The sequence below is a fragment of the Aulonocara sp. 'chitande type north' Nkhata Bay genome, linkage group LG23, assembly GCF_057382095.1.
Source record: "Aulonocara sp. 'chitande type north' Nkhata Bay isolate Kocher_YH1m ecotype deep benthic linkage group LG23, A_spYH_male_GT1.1, whole genome shotgun sequence".
Taxonomy (NCBI): Eukaryota; Metazoa; Chordata; class Actinopteri; order Cichliformes; family Cichlidae; genus Aulonocara; species Aulonocara sp. 'chitande type north' Nkhata Bay.
The window spans coordinates 52,673,348-52,693,537 of NC_141365.1; the positions used below are offsets into that span (position 1 = coordinate 52,673,348).

The 20,190-nt window shown below is 43.3% G+C and overlaps 1 protein-coding gene and 1 long non-coding RNA gene across 3 annotated transcripts; one reads left to right on the forward strand and one right to left on the reverse strand.

Moving 5' to 3' along the window:
- Positions 1 to 2,979: 2,979 nt before the first annotated feature.
- Positions 2,980 to 4,618, forward strand: LOC147303046 (uncharacterized). The gene is made up of 3 exons (XR_015127092.1): positions 2,980 to 3,280; positions 3,570 to 3,650; positions 4,110 to 4,618. It is a non-coding gene; the product is annotated as an uncharacterized LOC147303046 (long non-coding RNA).
- Positions 4,619 to 8,508: 3,890 nt separating this feature from the next.
- slx9 (SLX9 ribosome biogenesis factor) lies at positions 8,509 to 19,915 on the reverse strand. 2 transcript variants are annotated; one of them, XM_086283477.1, is made up of 7 exons: positions 19,399 to 19,910; positions 18,742 to 18,862; positions 17,025 to 17,057; positions 13,452 to 13,520; positions 11,393 to 11,567; positions 9,258 to 9,323; positions 8,518 to 9,165 (listed from the first exon to the last, which is right to left on the reverse strand). In XM_086283477.1, the coding sequence occupies exons 1-7, from the start codon at positions 19,567 to 19,569 to the stop codon at positions 9,039 to 9,041; spliced, it is 762 nt and encodes a 253-aa protein (XP_086139603.1). In that variant the 5' UTR covers positions 19,570 to 19,910; the 3' UTR covers positions 8,518 to 9,038. The 2 variants fall into 2 exon arrangements, with proteins under 2 accessions (XP_086139604.1, XP_086139603.1); XM_086283478.1 differs by lacking the exon at positions 9,258 to 9,323 and having other exon boundaries at positions 8,509 to 9,165; positions 19,399 to 19,915.
- Between the last annotated feature and the right edge of the window lie 275 nt (positions 19,916 to 20,190).

Sequence of the window (20,190 nt, forward strand, 5' to 3'; positions counted from 1 at the left end):
ACAAAGGCACTGTGCGTGAGCATTTTACCCATATTCTATCGCCATATTTCATTTTCTTATCATTGCCCAACATTACACCGGTATTACCGTGAACGGTATGACATGGCCCAGCCCTAGTCCCAACCCCATTAAGAAGGCAAGAAACTCCACCAATGAACCCTGACAGGCTGTGAGGTGAAACCATGTCAGGTGATGACATCATGAAGCTCACTGAGAGAAGGCCGAGTGTTTGCAGCTGTCGACACAGCAGAGGGCGGCTACTGTCAGGAATCGAAAACATAGTTAGAGTTATTTATCTTTTCTTTTTACATGATTCCATATATCTTGCTTCATGTATTTGATGTCTTCAGTTTGTATCTACGATGTAGAAAATAGTAAAAATAAAGAAAAGGGGTGTCCAAACCTTTGAGTGGGAGTGTGTGACATATAGGCTGCTACATCATGCAGTAATTAGAATAATGTGATCGTTAAAAACCTTCAACATGAATTATTTGCTCAGTTCTTTGTTCAATGCGCTGCTCTGTAGCGTCCCATTGTCACCCTGTAATCGCAGGTGCTTCAGATGTGTGTGTGGAGTTCATCTGTTACTGAGATGATGAGGTCAGGCTGAGAGAAAGAAATGTGTTTGTAGCATCCAAAGCAGGAGCTCCTGTTCCTGTAACCACAATTTAAACCTTTACTGGGGAAAAGCTGCGGGAGCCCTTCCTCAAAGCAGCTGCTCCAGACGTTAGTCTCTATGGTCAGGTCAGCGTGCTGAAGGCTGACAGCAGCCATCCTACTTTACATGGAAGCAGGAAACAGCGCTGAGTCTAAAGAGATGTACGAGACCATATTTATTTCAAGGCTTTTGTGACATTTTTCAGATTAAAAGTGAAATAAAAAAACAACTCTGTTATTAAATTGGTTTCATATTTTAAAAATATAAAAATAAAATTTTTTTTCACAAAAAAATCTAAGTACAGAAAATCTCTGAGCGTTGTCCAGTTGGACACATTAACGTCTACACCGTCATCATGTCCTGTTTTCAGCAGCACACAAACTGCTGAAAACAGTTTTAGGCTCCGGTTAATGCCAGTGAGCCTCCTAACAGAGAACGCTTGTTATGCATGTATAGCTCATATTATTTGACATTACTATATTTATTTTTACAATTAAGAAAACGTTTTCTTTAAAAAATACAACTTTAATAAGGCTTTAATGTAAATACTGTATTAGTTTATTTGGACAGATGTTGCATGCAGTTACAGTTTAAAACTTTCAAAAACTGAAACCAACGACAGATCATTTGGAAATGCCTGTTTTTTCTTTTGAATATTTATTACTATTCATTAATAAGGAAAAGAAATCAGATTACTCGATTGATCAATGGACTAATGGAAAACAAATGAAAATACTTGTTTACTAAACTAATAGGTAACTAGCTTCTGTGGCTGAATACATCACATGCTCTTTTTTTAGTTTCAACAGGGAAATTATGAGGAAGCATCATGGAAGTCATATGAGCGCTTACTTTAATGCTTCTGATGACGGCTATGTTTTATTTTTCAATTAGATCCTTTTTAAAAAAACTTTCAGAATATGAGTCGCTCCAAACAAGCCCACTGAGTGTCCCACAGTAGTGTGAAGGCTCAGTGCAGCCAAAGAAAATAGATGTGATAATATTCTGAATGTGGGGATGATCATAAAGACTTAGTCAGTGTCTCCTGGAGGTGACGTATTTGATGCCGTTCACATGAAAAGTGAAGTGTTGTATCCAAAAACGTTTATTAACATCATCCGACAGCGAGGAGATGTTTCACATGATGATCAGAAATATTCCAGCTGGCTCATATCAGCCTGGACGGACCAACGCTGCACCCACAGCTACAGCCTGCCAGCTCCCCTTTAACCTTTACATGCTCCGCACTGTTTCTTTGTCTGTGCTGTCACCCTCAGGGACAGACATGATTCATCCTGAGGCTCTTTTTGCTTTTACAAGAATATTGTAAATATCTTTTAATAAATGTGACATGTAGGATATTAATAGAGTCACGTTTTCCTCTTCATTTCTTGTCCTTTACAGCAAGAGTGAAAGTCAGACTGATGCTGCACAGAAGAAGCTGCTCAGCTTTACAGGAAATTCTGACGTCAACCATAAGTTTCAATTTGAACTACAGCAGGGATGAAAAGCTGGACGGAGGCAGCGGCACAGAAACACACAGACACTGCAGTATGAATGTACCAACACATAGCATCAGCTGTTTGAACTGCAGCCAGCCCCTGTATAACCCAGGCCCATCATCGAGTGAGGCAAGCTGAGGGAAAATGTGAACCTATCGTTTTCTGTAAGCACTGAATATGAAACCCAGTGATTACTTCTTCCATAAGTACTCACTGTACTTACTGCACAAACCTGTCAAAAATTTTTTTTTCTATGAGGCAACAAAGGCTGAAAATCACAAAACTTTGTTAATTTCATTTGTAGACAGAAAAACCCGAGTTTGAGGGAAGATTCACAGATCTCCATATTTAGACTGATGGCAGTATTTCTGTGATGCAGCAGATTCAAATAATATGAAGGATCATATTTCAAATATGAATCTAAGCTCTAATGATATTCCACGACCATGTGAACAAAAAGAGCGAAATATTAACCATTGTTTGTTTGTTTGTTTACAACGCTATTTAATTAGACACACACGTGTCACAGCAGGGAGCCAAACCTGTGCTAGAGGTCGGTTCGTGTGACCTCCCCCTAAATATTGATCGACTGACTGATTTGTTATATTTTAGCTGTCCGCCCCAGCTTAGTGCACCGCGTGCGTCTGCGCACTTCCAAGCACTCGCGCCAAAGTAAAAGGATTAAAAAAAAAGACAGTAATTAAAGAAAACGGGTTCCTAAAGTTGAGAATAAAAGACACATTTTAAGCAACATGACTAACCTGATGCTTTCTTGCTAAAGCTCTTGTCCTGTTTACTGACCGCGCGCTCTGACAACACTGACAGGAGGCTGGAAAACCAACCAATGAACTAATGAGAGCTACTCACAGCGAGCTGCGTGACGGCGCTGAAGCCTCCTCGGTGTGACGGCGCCTGCAGAGCGTGAAGGTTCAAAACTCCTCTGGATGCTTCAGGGCTGCGCTTCTCATTGGACAGCAGCGGCGCCATATATGGTAACGATTAAATGTTTGCAGCATCACCCCTGACACCCAGCTTCATGCAGCGGCTACACCGCCTCTCCGCGCAGCTAATGAAAGGAGGAGCTGCTGGACAAAACATTAAGAACATCATGGCAGACGAGGTGTGTTTGTTTTTAACAAACTTCAGTTCACTGACATATTTTTATTCACTCTGTAATTATTGTGTGAATGCAACTGTTACTCATTTCATTTTTATTATTCTGAATAATGCATGCTTGTTTGGCGTTTGTTCCTGTCTTTCTCCCTAAAAACTCCATGAAATTAAGATGTGAACTGTTTCAGCTACAGAAACTATAAAAAATGTCAGTTTTGGTGTTTGTGTTTCTTCTTTTTATTTCTTTTTATTTTTTTCTTGTGTTATTTACTGCACAATAATCTTACACGCTGCAGGATGATGCCAACGAAGTTAAAAGAGCTTGTGTAATTGTTTATCTCAATGAAGACCCAGAAACCCTCATAAAGGCGTACATGGTAAGTTTAGTGACCTCTGCTTTCCACAGATTTAGCTTTTTTGAATGTTGTGATGATGTTTACATTTTTAATTTAATTGATTATTAATTATTCATTCTTTTCCTCATTGATATTAATAAAGTATTTTTATTTTCATTTCTTCCTGGGATCAGAACAGATGGCCCACAGAATAAACCCTGTTGGGGTGCATGCACAGAAATACAGAATATCTGTTCTTCCCTCAGGACAACTGCATGCAGTAAAGATCTCTTCTCACCAACATTAAGAATTTATAGACTAACGTTTAACAAATGTTTTAGCGGATGTGCTGTTGAGTTTTCCAGTGCAGCCTTTGTCTTATCCATGGCTGGGAACAGATACCAACAGGCCAAAAGTGGATGTTAGCACAGCTGGAAAGCTACACCAGATATTTACTGTGGTTTGTGTTCTGGCTGAAGGTTTATTTCTTTTGTTTTTGAGGATGCTGAGGAGAACCAGGAGGCAATGCGGCAGATCCTGGGAATCTTACCATTAGGAAGGAAGGAGCAGAACCCACCGGTGACCTTGAAGATGTCGGAGTAATCACTGAAGATGCTGAAATGCTTCGTGACCTTGGTAACACTGCAGATGCAGTCGCTGTTTTGTTTGGCCTCGTTTACTTACTGGACTGGAGCCTCCCCACAAAGCTGAAGTACACATCTGAGGTTTTACAAAGAACTGTGACGGAAACGGTCTCTCGACGAAAGCTCAGGTGGTAAAAAACAAACTGAATGGATCCACACACTGAGCTACTAATGCGCTTTGAAACGATGTCTGGATGTGTTTTAACAGACTTTCCACTTGTTCACGTGAGGTTTTCCTTTTATGTCGGTCAGGGAAGAGGAAAGAAATAAAACGGAGAGTGGAGCAAGTGAGGAAATGAATTGACTGAAGTATTTCCTGTGGCACAGCACTGTGTAACCCTTTGAAATATTGTTTGAAAGTTTCTCTGGGTTTGTGCAGGTCCAACAAGTCCAGAAGGTTTTTGTTGATTGCATGTTTTGATCATATTTAGAGGCAGAGAAAGTATATTCAGTTTTTTACAATCTCATAAACTGACTCCAGTGTTTCCTCTGGTTCTGGGAGTTTATCTTAGAATATTAATGACAGCTGGTGGTTGTTCGAGCTGAAGGGTAAAGCTGGTGATTAGCTTTTTCACATTAACAGACAACAGATTCAAAGTAAATATATTTACTCTATGCATTTTCTGTTTCTCTCCACTTCCTTTCTGCTACGAGTCCATTTGTTGTTGGTTTGACAACAGTAACAAATTTAAAGCAGCATAGAAAATGGCAGCTATGACCGCATTCATGTGAGAGTGAAATAGAAACACTTTTCCTGCTTATTATAGGAAAAGTGTTTCTATTTTTAACAGTTTAACAGTTTTAGTTAAAACTGTTAAACATTAAGCTCGGTGAGGAAGAAAGAACATGTTCACTGATACTCAGCAGAGTAAACAAACGTTTGTTCCACTAAAGTGCTGTCATTTCAGTTTACTTAACTACACTGTGTGGAAGCTGTGGGCATATCCTGGTGTAGTAAGTCAACTTAAATATTCTACGGTTATACCACTTAAAACGGGTTTAGTAAAATAAAACCCAGCGACTGCCTCACTAGTGTCAGTCAGGTAAGTGTGAGCTGCAAAGTTTCACTGGTTTAACTAAAGTTGTCTTTACATAAGTGAGTTAAGCTAATGAAATATATTTATGTCTGGATTCATCAACACTTTATTTATGTGAACACAGACTTCTAACCTGATCTGGTTATGTTGGTTACACACACACACACACACACACACACACACACACACACACACACACACAGGGAGTGCAGAATTATTAGGCAAGTTGTATTTTTGAGGAATAATTTTATTATTGAACAACAACCATGTTCTCAATGAACCCAAAAAACTCATTAATATCAAAGCTGAATGTTTTTGGAAGTAGTTTTTAGTTTGTTTTTAGTTTGAGCTATTTTATGGGGACATCTGTGTGTGCAGGTGACTATTACTGTGCATAATTATTAGGCAACTTAACAAAAAACAAATATATACCCATTTCAATTATTGATTTTTACCAGTGAAACCAATATAACATCTCCACATTCACAAATATACATTTCTGACATTCAAAAACAAATCAGCGACCAATATAGCCACCTTTCTTTGCAAGGACACTCAAAAGCCTGCCATCCATGGATTCTGTCAGTGTTTTGATCTGTTCACCATCAACATTGCGTGCAGCAGCAACCACAGCCTCCCAGACACTGTTCAGAGAGGTGTACTGTTTTCCCTCCTTGTAAATCTCACATTTGATGATGGACCACAGGTTCTCAATGGGGTTCAGATCAGGTGAACAAGGAGGCCATGTCATTAGTTTTTCTTCTTTTATACCCTTTCTTGCCAGCCACGCTGTGGAGTACTTGGACGCGTGTGATGGAGCATTGTCCTGCATGAAAATCATGTTTTTCTTGAAGGATGCAGACTTCTTCCTGTACCACTGCTTGAAGAAGGTGTCTTCCAGAAACTGGCAGTAGGACTGGGAGTTGAGCTCGACTCCATCCTCAACCCGAAAAGGCCCCACAAGCTCATCTTTGATGATACCAGCCCAAACCAGTACTCCACCTCCACCTTGCTGGCGTCTGAGTGGGACTGGAGCTCTCTGCCCTTTACCAATCCAGCCACGGGCCCATCCATCTGGCCCATCAAGACTCACTCTCATTTCATCAGTCCATAAAACCTTAGAAAAACCAGTCTTGAGATATTTCTTGGCCCAGTCTTGACGTTTCAGCTTGTGTGTCTTGTTCAGTGGTGGTCGTCTTTCAGCCTTTCTTACCTTGGCCATGTCTCTGAGTATTGCACACCTTGTGCTTTTGGGCACTCCAGTGATGTTGCAGCTCTGAAATATGGCCAAACTGGTGGCGAGTGGCATCTTGGCAGCTGCATGCTTGACTTTTCTCAGTTCATGGGCAGTTATTTTGCGCCTAATAATTATGCACACCTGATATAGGGTGTTGATGTCATTAGACCACACCCCTTCTCATTACAGAGATGCACATCACCTAATATGCTTAATTGGTAGTAGGCTTTCGAGCCTATACAGCTTGGAGTAAGACAACATGCATGTGGAGGATGATGTGGACAAAATACTCATTTGCCTAATAATTCTGCACTCCCTGTACACACACACACGCATGTATGCATGAAGAGAAAAGATTAAGGGTAAAATCACACAGCGCTTTATACAACGTGCCTCATTCACACACATCGCTTGAAACAAACAGAGAGAGGCAGTCTCACAGTTTGGGTGCAACAACCTCAAAAGCACATCTGGTTTTAAGATCAGAGCGAGGGACAGTTAAAGAGAGGCCAGCAGCACTGATACAGGCTTAGAAAGAAGCTCTGCTGTGTCAGCAGCAGTGTTCAACTCCAGGCCTCGAGGGCCGGTGTCCTGCAGGGTTTAGATGTGTCCTCGATCCAGCACAGCTGGTTCAAATGGCTAAATGACCTCCTCAACACGTCTTGAAGTTCTCCAGAGGCCTGGCAAGGAATGAATCAGGCCCTCGAGGCCTGGAGCTCCCCACCCCTGATGTAGAGAGTTATACTGCAGTAGTGAGAGAAACGTACCTTCAGGAGTTCTAACCTTGAAGTAAGAACACCTGGATATTTCATATTCTGAAAGTATTTATACTGAAACTTAAATCTTTTCCTAAACTGAACTAGGTTTGGTGCCTGAATCTGACTGTAACTTTAAAATAAGTCATTAGCACATGGGCTACAGACCCAGCCTCCACTAAATTCTCCTAACGCATTGGATCACTTTGCTTTGTCCTAGTGAACCCAGCATCTGTAGCCTTTCAGGCACTATTATTGTTGTTGTTGTCACAGTTCATTCACTGCCACACTTGAATTGCGATTGTGTTCTTTCATAGCTGCGTTTGTGTCTGTTGGTCATGAAATATTTGTGCTTGCAGTTTAAGGCTGTGAGATCTGAGAACAGTGGATTCACAGATACAAGCCTGGGAAGCGCCGTGCTTCATATATTCACTTCATTTGGAGGCTGCTAACAATGAGCTCTGGTTACTTTAATTCAACACTGCGCTCGTCCCATAGATCCATTATTAATGAGTTCTAATGGCAGCACCGGACTTTGTATTGATTAGGTTTTTCTTGCCTCTAATTATAAAAGGGCTTCGGGTGGGGGGTGGGGTGCGAGTCGATGACTCTGGAAACAAAGGAATACATTTATTAACTGGATGTCTTTCATACAGTAGCATTGTCTCTCTAACTGATCCATACTGTGAGAGCCTTCATATGGGTCACATGAGGTCAGATGGCTCTCAACATGATCCCTACGCTTATCCCCAGCACAGGTTCTGCAGCACATTGAACATATGCTGTAAATGTAATTGAATTATGAGGTGGTGCTTTTGGATTGAAACTCTAAATATAACCCGTTTAAGACCCGGTTTAGTGTTAAGCATAAACGACTAATGTGATTTAGCTGTTTAAATAAAAGCAGAAAGCAAAGCTCTGACTTACCATTAACCCCAGTTTGTAGTACAGCCGTGTACAGAATGACATGTAGGAGTTTGTTTGCATTTTGAACCACAGACAGAATCCTGGCATCACTGCCCAGGCCGTTTCCTGTTCACTGTGCTCTTCTTCTTTCTGTCATTCACTCCTGTAATGTTTGGTTTGTCCTTCGGTGCATTCAGAGCCTTGATCGTATGTTGTGGCTTCACATAAATGTCTTTAATTGCAAATTAAATACTTGGGAGTCAAATCCAGACCTTCATTCGTTCATTTCATTTATTAAGAATTAATGAAGAAGAGTCTAAAAAAGAGCAGAAGCTAAAATCACACATCAAAGCTAGCACGTTGCCTTGACATTACTTATGTCTTCTCTCTTCTGATTTCTGCATTTCCTGTAAGTCAGACTTGGGTTTCACACTGTTATTTCATTTGCATCTACAGCGGAGAGTCAGCACGGAGACATGTGCCACATTCCTGGGAACACACCAGGCTGAGAGAAAGGGGAATTATCAGAAGCATCCACATTTCTGTATGTTAGAGGTATGTGCATGTGGTGACAGTCTGAACACTACTGTCAGGCCTTATTCACAGGCAAGCAGCTGAAAGTACACATCCTGGGATGTTATTATTATTTTTAATGAACACAGTGATTAAAGTTTGTGACCTTGTAGGAGAAATGAAACAGAACATGTTGGGTCTGAATGTTGTGATTTATTATTTCAGAGAAACCCTGCTGTGTCACTCACAGGTATCAGGGTTGTTGCTGTTCGCTGACAGTTAGAAATGTTCGTGTGTGGATACTCTTCAGCCTCCCACAGTCCAGCTTTGGGATCTTGCTAAACGCAGCTTTGCTCTTCCTCCTGTCTCATCTTCTTCCTCAGCAGCTCACCGATATCAGCCAGAGGGTTGGTTTTACCTGAGAGCGTCCTTACTGCTTTGCTGAACCTGCTGGTCTCAGTCTCCCTGTAAAAACAATAAAGAAGAGTGGCAGAGGATTTCCACACAGGAGTGTAGTCTGGCTCTCAATCACTGTAAGAAAGAAAGAAAACTCTTACAGCAGTCTGCGTTTCTGTGAGCGTTTCATCTGACTGAAATCTGTGGGCTCTGGTCTCTTCACCGGGCTAAAGGGAGGACATCGGACAGAGACATGGGGACACTTTAACACATCAAGAACAGTGGACAGTTTCTTCTAATGGTGTCTCCTACTGGTCTTCCACACAGCAGGGAAACGCTGCGGGGTTTATTTATCAGGCAGTCACTACGTTAATGTTGCTTTGACATCAGTATGTGGTGGTCACATGACCACAGAGTGTAAATCAAACTAAAGATGTTTTTATCACAGTCTGTGGGAGAAGCTGCTCCTTCAGGTAGCTCCACCCAAACTCTGCAAGACATCTGACGTAGGCCAGGAAAAAGAAATGGAGCTGATGGGCACAGACAGGGACGGACGGGGACAGATGGGGACAGACAGAGACAGGACAGGGACAGATGGAAACAGACAGAGACAGGACAGGGACAGCGGGGGACAGACAGGGACAGTCGGGGACAGACAGGGACAGACAGGGACAGTCGGGGACAGGACAGGGACGGACGGGGACAGGACAGGGACAGTCGGGGACAGGACAGGGACGGACGGGGACAGATGGAAACAGACAGAGACAGGACAGGGACAGCGGGGGACAGGACAGGGACAGTCGGGGACAGGACAGGGACAGTCGGGGACAGGACAGGGACGGACGGGGACAGATGGGGACAGACAGAGACAGGACAGGGACAGATGGAAACAGACAGAGACAGGACAGGGACAGATGGGGACAGACAGAGACAGGACAGGGACAGCGGGGGACAGGACAGGGACAGTCAGAGACAGGACAGGGACAGACAGAGACAGGACAGGGACAGATGGAAACAGACAGAGACAGGACAGGGACAGCGGGGGACAGACAGGGACAGCGGGGGACAGGACAGGGACAGTCGGGGACAGGACAGGGACAGTCGGGGACAGGACAGGGACGGACGGGGACAGGACAGGGACGGACGGGGACAGATGGAAACAGACAGAGACAGGACAGGGACAGATGGAAACAGACAGAGACAGGACAGGGACAGATGGGGACAGACAGAGACAGGACAGGGACAGCGGGGGACAGGACAGGGACAGTCAGAGACAGGACAGGGACAGACAGAGACAGGACAGGGACAGATGGAAACAGACAGAGACAGGACAGGGACAGCGGGGGACAGACAGGGACAGTCGGGGACAGGACAGGCACATATGGGGACAGGACAGGCACATATGGGGACAGACGAGGACAGACATTGAAGCTCATTTAATTACTAAAGGTTCCCTCTCTCAGACAGACCTGTGGTCATGAGTCAGCTGACTGTACTTAGGAGATATCTGACACTGATCCAAATGAAAGCATCACTTAGTGTTTGCTTTTGATATTCTTCTTCTTATCATTGTTGTTGTTATTACTGAATAGTGTTAAAGTTGAACTTTGACCTAGATGAACCCAGGCCTGATTACTGCTGCTTGAATAACAAATTTACAGTTCAAGGTTTGTTTTTTTTGTCACTCATCATGAACACGACAGAACAAAGTGAAGTACAAATTCTCTAAAATACAAAGAAAGTGATTGAGACTAAAGATGTGAAAACCAGCACATCAGTGTACAAAGATGACAAAGTTTCTGAGGACTGTGGTGAACCATGGTGACAATGGAAAAAACTGACTGGACTGACGACTCATCCGAGTCCAGCAAAAGATGTAAGTGCAGGCCTGTGTCAGCAGTAAAACAGTGGTGCTCGTGCGATGGTCCATAATTCATTTTGTGTCAGTATAGCAGGCACTGATGGACACGCCTGCGGAAAACAGTTAAGCTTAGAAAATCTCTTTATTATTGAAATAAAACGTCTTATTTTGGCCTGATCAGCCCAAAGTAAGCTCATTTTTCCAACCTCTGCTCATTTCTACTAAAATATTTGGTCATTAAGAAACGGACAGCGAACACAAGTGAGAGCAGCCAGTAGATGAAGCCTCATCAGCCACAAACATGCCATTAGTCCTGATTTGCTGTCTTCAAGGACAAAAGAAACGGGATCACTTTGGGACGCTGCACTTGATAATCAACAACTGTCATGTTGACACTTGATGCCTGGCTTGCTCAGCGGTCACCTTGGCACTTACACTTTGATTTTCCTGCTTTTGCGGCAAGCGACGGGGGCTGTGGAAGCTGGGGAGATGAGCTGAGAGAGATCCGGTAAGGCGTCAGCCAGCGGCCTCATGTCTCCCACTACAGGAGTGGCCTGTCTCCGGACCTCGGCTGCTTGGAGCTCTTTCGCCTGCTTAATGGAGCTGATCTCTGAGAAACAGCAGCGAAATTATTACAGTGAGACATATAGTAACAGGAAATGTCAGTACAAGATGTGAGGTTTCTATATAACATACACTTATTCTTCTTCATTTTATTACTGAAGTTACTGTGATGTGCCGTCGTGGGACAGTTATCAGTGTCATTGTGCTATTGTACCACGTAGGACTGTGCAATGACACCGTTATCTCTCACATGTGAACTTAAACATGTCAAAGTTGATTTAAACTGAGATGTTACATTGAGTAACACACGCAGACAGTGTTTGCAGACTACAGAATAAAGACGAGGGACGGCTGACAACAACAAGCCGAACCTGTGAGCGACGGCGTTCTCAGCCGCTCTGTGATGGCAGCTCTGTGACATCACACATGCAGACCGTTGCACATGAAGAAAGCCTCTGTGGTACTTTAACAGGAGGGTTTTATCCATTTTACTGTCACTTAATTCTTTTCAAACTATTTTCTGGCATCACAGTGAAAATGAGCGGCGTGTCTACCAAAACAATAAGAAGTATTGATCCCAAAGGAACCTTCATGCCAACTAAACTCTCCACAGCTGACGACCAAGTACCAGGATTCATTCTCCTGTCAAACAGCTGAGCCCCAGTGATGTGGAAACAAACCATTAAAGTATGTACTGCATATTACAGGGGCGATCGTGGCTCAAGAGTTGGGAGTTCGCCTTGTAATCGGAAGGTTGCCGGTTCGAGCCCCGGCTTGGACAGTCTCGGTCGTTGTGTCCTTGGGCAAGACACTTCACCCGTTGCCTACTGGTGGTGGTCAGAGGGCCCGGTGGCGCCAGTGTCCGGCAGCCTCGCCTCTGTCAGTGCGCCCCAGGGTGGCTGTGGCTACAATGTAGCTGCCATCACCAGTGTGTGAATGTGTGGATGACTGGATATGTAAAGCGCTTTGGGGTCCTTAGGGACGAGTAAAGCGCTACATAAATACAGACCATTTACCATACTTCTTACTCCCCAAGCATCAGAATTACTTTAAGTTTAGCAATTCCTGGAAATGAATCTTCTTTCCCTAACGTGTCCATTCAAGCTGTACATTTAAAGTGAAAGCTGGATGTCCTTGGCCAGTGGAGCCCAGACTGTAACACTGGGACGATCCACTGTGGAGCTGGTTTAGGGTTTCAGCAGGGCTGAGACATGAAGCCATTAGTAACTAATTATACGCCTGAAGAGGAGACGTGTTGTGTTACTGACGAATTGATTGGCTCATCACAGGGCTACTGTTACAGGCTAATCCCAATTAGCTGAAATGATCACGGAGAGAAGATTCCTAATTGGAAGAAGATGTCGTTTTTAAAACCTTTAATAATCTGTGTTACATGAAAACAACTAAGATCACACAAACACACAGTTTCCAAACACGCGTGTCCACGGTGAGTGGAGTGTGACGGGTTCACCTTCTCCACAGAACGACGCGTCCGACTGTTTTTTCACGAGCTTTGAATTCAGTTCTAGCAGCACTGATGCGACACCTGGACCGTACACAGGTCCCTCTGGACGGCAGATCGAAACCTGCCATTGTTGTTTCTGATGTTTTTGAAGAGTTTGTGGACCACAGTGGGGCTCGAGCACAGAGCGATCAGACACCAGTACCTTCACCTCAGCCTCCCTGCAAACTAACCCTAACTCAGTAATTAAAACAGTGTAATAGTGAAGTGACACTGACAAAAATATTACATTAATAAGAATGAACACAGGTCCCAACGTGGCAGACTCCAGAGTGTGTTTGGACTGTTCACTCAGATGAAAATACGTGTTGGCCTGAGATTTTTGGTAAGAAATGGAGCTGTACGACTGAACCACAGCTGCCAGACTAAATAAGAGCAGGTTACATTGTTGTGTCCATGTGAACTCACTGCTGAGCCACCGCTCCCTCCTCTCCTTCATCTTTTCTTTCTTTGACTGCATTTTCTTGATTTCTGTGCCTGTAGAAACACAAACACACACAAACAGGAATATCAGTCGATATAACAGCACAGTGGGAGGGGCCTATGAGAGGCAGCTTTATGTGACTCATCAAAGATGGCTGCAAACCTTCCTTCGTGAACAGAAAACAAAGCTTCGTGCTGCATAAACCAGCGCTGACACTCCGTGCATGTGTCAGGACCAAAACCCATGCAGGGTTAACCCAACGTAGAAACACAGTTCTTTCCTTTTGGAAATGAAAGAGTGAAGACAAAAGGCTGTAGAGGCTCTGAGCAGTCCTGTCCCTGTAGCTGCAACAGCATCAGAAATATATTGAAGCTTATTGATCCATGCTTTAGCAGCAGCTTCAAACATGCTGTTCTTTGCTCTACGTCCCTTTTTTAAAATCATAGCAGTGCCCAGCACTAAAGTAAAAGCTAGGTCAACACTGACCCATGAAGCGCCCACACAGGCAGCTTTACCCAGTCAGTGTGTTCTGGTATACGGTGCACTACTGCTCATATTGGGGTTAATTACATTAGAGATGCAGTATTCTGTCAATATAAACACTTTTAAATAAAATCTACTGACTATATGTTGGTGTTTTAAATTCCATAACAACTCCCTCTTGTTTAACATCAAGGCTGAGTGAGTCCACATTTGTTCTGTGAAGACATGCGGCGAAATACGAAGCAAATTAAAAAAGACGAGGAACCATCATGGGAGGACAGGCCCCTGCATGTATGTACCACCGGCAGATAGAGGAGGTGGCTGATATCCAGAAATCCTACCAGTGGCTGGACAAAGCTGGACTGAAAGACAGCACAGAGGCACTAATCATGGCAGCACAAGAACAAGCTCTGAGCACAAGATCCATAGAGGCTGGGGTCTATCACACCAGGCAAGACCCCAGGTGCAGGCTGTGTAAAGATGCCCCAGAGACAATCCAGCACATAACAGCAGGGTGCAAGATGCTAGCAGGCAAGGCATACATGGAACGCCATAACCAAGTGGCCGGCATAGTGTACAGGAACATCTGTGCCGAGTATAACCTGGAAGTCCCGAGGTCAAAATGGGAGATGCCCCCAAGGGTGGTGGAGAATGACCGAGCTAAGATCCTGTGGGACTTCCAGATACAGACGGACAAAATGGTGGTGGCTAACCAACCGGACATAGTGGTGGTAGACAAACAGAAGAAGACGGCCGTAGTGATCGATGTAGCGGTTCCGAATGACAGCAATATCAGGAAGAAGGAACGCGAGAAGCTGGAGAAATACCAAGGGCTCAGAGAAGAGCTCGAGAGGATGTGGAGGGTGAAGGTAAAGGTGGTCCCCGTGGTAATCGGAGCACTAGGTGCGGTGACTCCCAAGCTAGGCGAGTGGCTCCAGCAGATCCCGGGAACAACATCGGAGATCTCTGTCCAGAAGAGCGCAGTCCTGGGAACAGCTAAGATACTGCGCAGGACCCTCAAGCTCCCAGGCCTCTGGTAGAGGACCCGAGCTTGAAGGATTGACCGCCCACAGGGGCAAGTGGGGAATTTTTTTATATATTTTATATAACAGGAACTGCCAAGGACTTGTTTAAGCTAGCGATGGGGAGACATGCCTAACTCAACATCTTGTACGTTTGCTCACTTACAAAGAATGAGCTGTCTATCATTTTTATCATGTTTAAATGTAATGGAGAGACAAAATACCAACCAAGGCAACAACAGACAGGCTAAGGAAGAGGCCCATTAAAGGCTCCCCAGTCTCCAAACGTCAATGCTCCAGGACATCTGTGGAGGGAGCTGAAGCATGGAGTTGTTTGTCAAGTGGAGTGGGCCAAAATCCCCCCTGAGATGTGTGCAAACCTGCTGCTCATCCAATAATTATTTACCCCACTGTATGTCAGCCAGTGTTGTTCAGACAGGCATGTTATCTCCACACTGTGAACAGTGCAGACATCCTAGCAGGCCTTTATCTACCAGCACAGCACCAAACAACACAAGTGTTTCAACAGAACAGGCAAAGATAAGCATCTGCCACTGGCTACAACTGTGAGCACAGGTGGAGAAATCCAATCTTTCACAAGTAGGTGGGGGTTTCCAGTGTGTTTGTTAGGCAGGGGGCATGCTTTACCACCACTGTTCCCACTGGGAGCCTCATTTTTCCACTGTCAGATGAAATGGATCTCTGTGATTGAGGTGGGCAGAAGACGAGTTCTCCACCTAACCGTCGTACATCCACCACACCGCACACACTGCAGAGTAAGTGATATCGAACAGCTGAAGGCAAATGAGAAAACAACACCACAGCAGGGAGAGAGAAGACTGGTTCAGCACATCACAGCTTTGCAGCTGCTTTAGACGACTCTAAGTAGTGACGAGCATTTCAACAGTTTCATGGAGGCCTTCATATACACGGAAGAACCAAAACAGGCTCATTAAAGACACTAGGGCTGCCACAAACAATTATTTTGATAGTCGACTAGTCACCGATTATTTTTGCGATTAGTCGACTAATCAGATCATCATCCATTGGACGTACAGCGTACAGCTTATTGCACCAGCAGCATCTGGTCTTATATAACTATCATTAGCTTACAGCTTTAAGTGTTTAAGGTCTGTGCTAACTAAAAATAAAGACAAGATGGTAGTTTATTAAATTTTAATGAAATTTGCAGATTGTTTCGGTGAAGTTTAATAAACTCCTTGCTATCTAAAATATAACAGGACACCGGAGTATATTCTGGAGCATCTCACACTTCTGATGATCAGCTGTCTGCTTGACAGTTTTAGCTGTGCAAAAACTTTAATCTCAGCCAAACCGATTTACTCAGGAACAAATAAAATACTAAAGAAAGCCAAACAATAACATTTTTAAGTTATCTAAGTGACTTATATATCATATTTAACCTGAGTAGCGAAAGACAGCGGTGGGTTTGAAAACGATTTGCCGGGAGTCCGGTGTTCTCACGGCTCTAGTTAGCCTCGCCCCCGGCTAGCTATCGAGCTAGTGGGTAACAGACGTCTCCGAAAACGTCGGAGCGCTTTTGAAAATATGTGGTGTCTTGATAAACTGAGCAGATATTTGAGGTTTACACAGCTACATTCTCGCCTGAAAATATGTTAAACGTTTATTTTGTGACCCAGAAAGAATAATAAGAGTAAAGTTAAAACTAACTAGCTGCCGCCATTGTTGACTGCGCTATGAATTCTGGGACACAGCTTCTTCTTCTTCGGGGTTTAACGGCAGCTGGCATCCTTGTACATGCAGTGCTGCCATCTTCTGTTTCAGTCCGTTATTACACTCTTAAATCCTGCTACTTATTCCTGCGTCCTTTGTGATCTTACAAAGCTTCAAACGATGCGTCGACTATTAAATTAGTCGTCGACGATTTTAATAGTCGACATAATCGTGACTAGTCGACAAATCGTGGCAGCCCTAAAAGACACACACAATTATGCTGTTTTTCTGCCTCTGTACAGTTCAAACTTGAAACTGCTCTATTCTCAAATTACAGAGATTCTGAAGTCTTCTTACCTGTTGTTGCTTTTTCTCTGTTGTTCTCAAATGCTGAAATAAAATCAAAACACTGAGTGAAAACCAGCATTTACACTCCGGGGCCTGAGCACATAAACCTAAGATTAACTGCAACTGGCTTCACAGCTGAGCAAGAGAGACACTCAGTCAGCTCAACAACTTGACTGAATTTCATTTTATTTCTAAATCACATCAACAGTTTACAGAGATTCAAGCATAGTTTGTTCCTGTCACACCATTTTTTAAAATTTTGTACATTTCTTAAGTAACCATATCGAGCAGCTCTGTTAGGTCCCAAACACAAAATATTTCTCTCATCAGCATTTTAATAACACTCATTTTAATAAGTCAGACACAAGGGGTGGGCGATAGAAACGATATAAATTTGGCCAACGATAGAGATTTTGACTATACCGCTCTATCGCGATAGCGCATGTTGATGATGTCATCAAGCTGCGCCTGTTTTGGTCAAAGCATGGCAGCGGCTAAAACCATTATCATCTGCAAATGATGGCGGCCGACGGTCACGGCAAAGAGATGAAGCACTTTTGAAATATGGGGGAAGCCAAAAACTGCGCTTCCTCCACTTCCGTAACATTGATTCATTAATGTTGAATTCTCTGCAGCTGCTCTGTTCCCATGTTGTTACTGTATATTAATAACTAGCCTCGTATTGTGGATGAATGATCTCAGTTGTTCTCCTGACTGAAGTTTGGCCCGTGTACAGCATCCTGCTATGCGACTGCATTTGTCCCTGACCACCAGAATCCCTCACGTTAACTTTTATCGAGTGGAAAAAGTTGGTGTTCATCCTCCAGCTTCACTGTGCTAATGTTATGCTAACATAGCTGTGTCACTAGCAATCACGTAGCACAACATTATATACCAGCTAGCCAAACTTCAGTAACGCTACAAACATCACTGCTGTTTATTTTTCTGTCTTCATTTATGTTGGAAGTGGCAGCAGAGCTGTACGTTTGAATTAGTTAAAAAAATCTCTGTCAGAACACGGTATGAAATGTTTAGGTGGAAACTAGCGAGCTAACTTCCTGTTAACTTCTAACTCCGTTAAATGTCATAAATTCTGTTTTCATGGATGTTAAACTTAATTATTAGACCTGGTAAAGCAGCAACGCTGATGATTTAATTAAAGATGAAAGAATTTAGAGAGTTTTTAACTCTCAGTGTTCGTTTGACTTTGGGACCTGAAGTAGACGGAGTTTTGGACCCAGATTACTTCGCGAAGCTCCTCACTACGGCAGCCGTAATGCTCTGACATCCATCAAGCAGTGCGACTTACCAAAGTGTGCCTTATAGTGTGAAAAATACGTTATACAGAAGAAAAGAGTATATCCTGATATATATCGTTACCGCACATGCTTCAAATTATATCGCAATATGAATTTTAGGCCATATCGCCCAGCCCTATCAGACACCTTACAAATGTCACTGATATAAATAAATAATGAATCGTTTTCATTTAACTGTAGCAGTTTACCCGATTAGGAATACATTTTCTGAATTATTTACATGTAGGTTAAGACTCAGGCACAGAAGCAAAGGACACAGAGCTTTGTGTGCTTCAGTGCAGCTTTAGACCTGAGCCACACTTATACCGTCTTTACAGTTGATACCTTAATTTGCTTCACTGACCTCTGTGGGTCATAATACAATAATCAAATAAGCCATCACACTGACATGGACAAACGTCTCTTACCTTTCGTGACAGGTGTGGGCACATCTGGAGCTTCATCAAACTTGAGTGTCTGTACCAGAGCTTCAGGAGAGATCTTGGTGCCAGCAAAAACACTGGAGGGGAAGGATGCCAACGCAGGCGCCTGCAAGGGTTTGAAAGTGCATCTATAACTCAAAGACTTCTATCCACCACATTTGTGCTAGAATGGAGCCTAATGTGTGATTCTGTCTGTCTCTAAGTGTAATGGTCTCGAGCTGGTAATTAGTTACTCAGTAATTCAGTAATTACTTCCTCCAAACCATCAACGTGTCTTTTAGACCCATTCCTACAAAACTGCTCAAAGAAGTCCTGCCATTAATTAATGCTTCAATCTTAAATATGATCAACCTATCTCTAATAATCAGCTATGTACCACAGGCCTTCAAGCTGGCTGTAGTTAAACCTTTACTCAAAAAGCATCTCTAGACCCAGCAGTCTCAGCTAATTATAGGCCAATCTCCAACCTTCCTTTATATCAAACATCCTTGAAAGAGTCAAACAGCTAACAGATCATCTGCAGAGGAATGGCTTATATGAAGAGTTTCAGTCAGGTAAAGGTTGATATTGTCACGTCCGTCCCAAGAAAGTGGCAGTGACGGATTTGGACTGTTCGTTATGTCCATGGTTTTAAACACACACCTGTCTGTGAGGCTTGCTCCCCAGTCTTAGATTTGCTGTGAGTAGTTCACCAGGATCCTTCCGTACAGTAGAAGACACCAGTGAGCCGTGCTGCGCGAAGCCGATCGGCCCATCGACCTTTACGGCCTCGTGGTGAAGCTTCTGCCGAACATATTTTATCTTCCCAACCATTTTAATACCGCCGAACCAACTTTAAGTCCACTTCTTACACGAACTCCCTCGTGTTGATATTTCCATTAGAGAGCGTGCAATGTAGGTCAAGTCGTCCAAGCTAACACCGGAAATCGTTCTGTTTTGCCTTCAAAAGTGTTTTCTCTCCTTTGAACATGTTGCCTCAAACAAGGTTTTGGTATTTCCTTAATGGGAAACACGCCGCGTACTTAACTTCCCCCCTGTCATCGCAGCTGCCATCGACGGTGTTAACATTTTAACTGACTTAGAGAGCGTATAAGAAGCTTGAACATATTTTACTTTGGTAATAACTACCGGAAGTAGTTATAGTAGTTCTGAGGCGACTGGTGTACCAGCTTAGTGCCTCGGTGTAAAACGAGGAGGAGTGAAAGTTCCTAGTGATACTAATTTCCAAAAGTTGTTCTCCAAAACTTTAATATATATATTGGTATAATTTCCAAAAAAGGTTTAGTACCAAGTTATGTTATTTATTTATTTTTACCTTTTAGAAAATGGGAAAATAATTACTTCCTTAAATTTGCTGAATAACTTGGTTTGATGAAATAAAACAAATAGTAGTTAACATTGCAACTCGAGGAGAGTGCACAAAATATTTATTCT

Excerpts from the sequence above, each read along its gene's own strand:
- slx9 (XM_086283477.1), bottom strand. The coding sequence starts at position 19,569 with ATGGTTGGGAAGATAAAATATGTTCGGCAGAAGCTTCACCACGAGGCC. Across the intron at positions 13,521-17,024 it reads CAGAGAAAAAGCAACAACAG|GCACAGAAATCAAGAAAATG; the intron begins GTAAGAAGACTT and ends GTGTTTCTACAG. Across the intron at positions 9,166-9,257 it reads TCACAGAAACGCAGACTGCT|GGAGACTGAGACCAGCAGGT; the intron begins GTAAGAGTTTTC and ends TTGTTTTTACAG.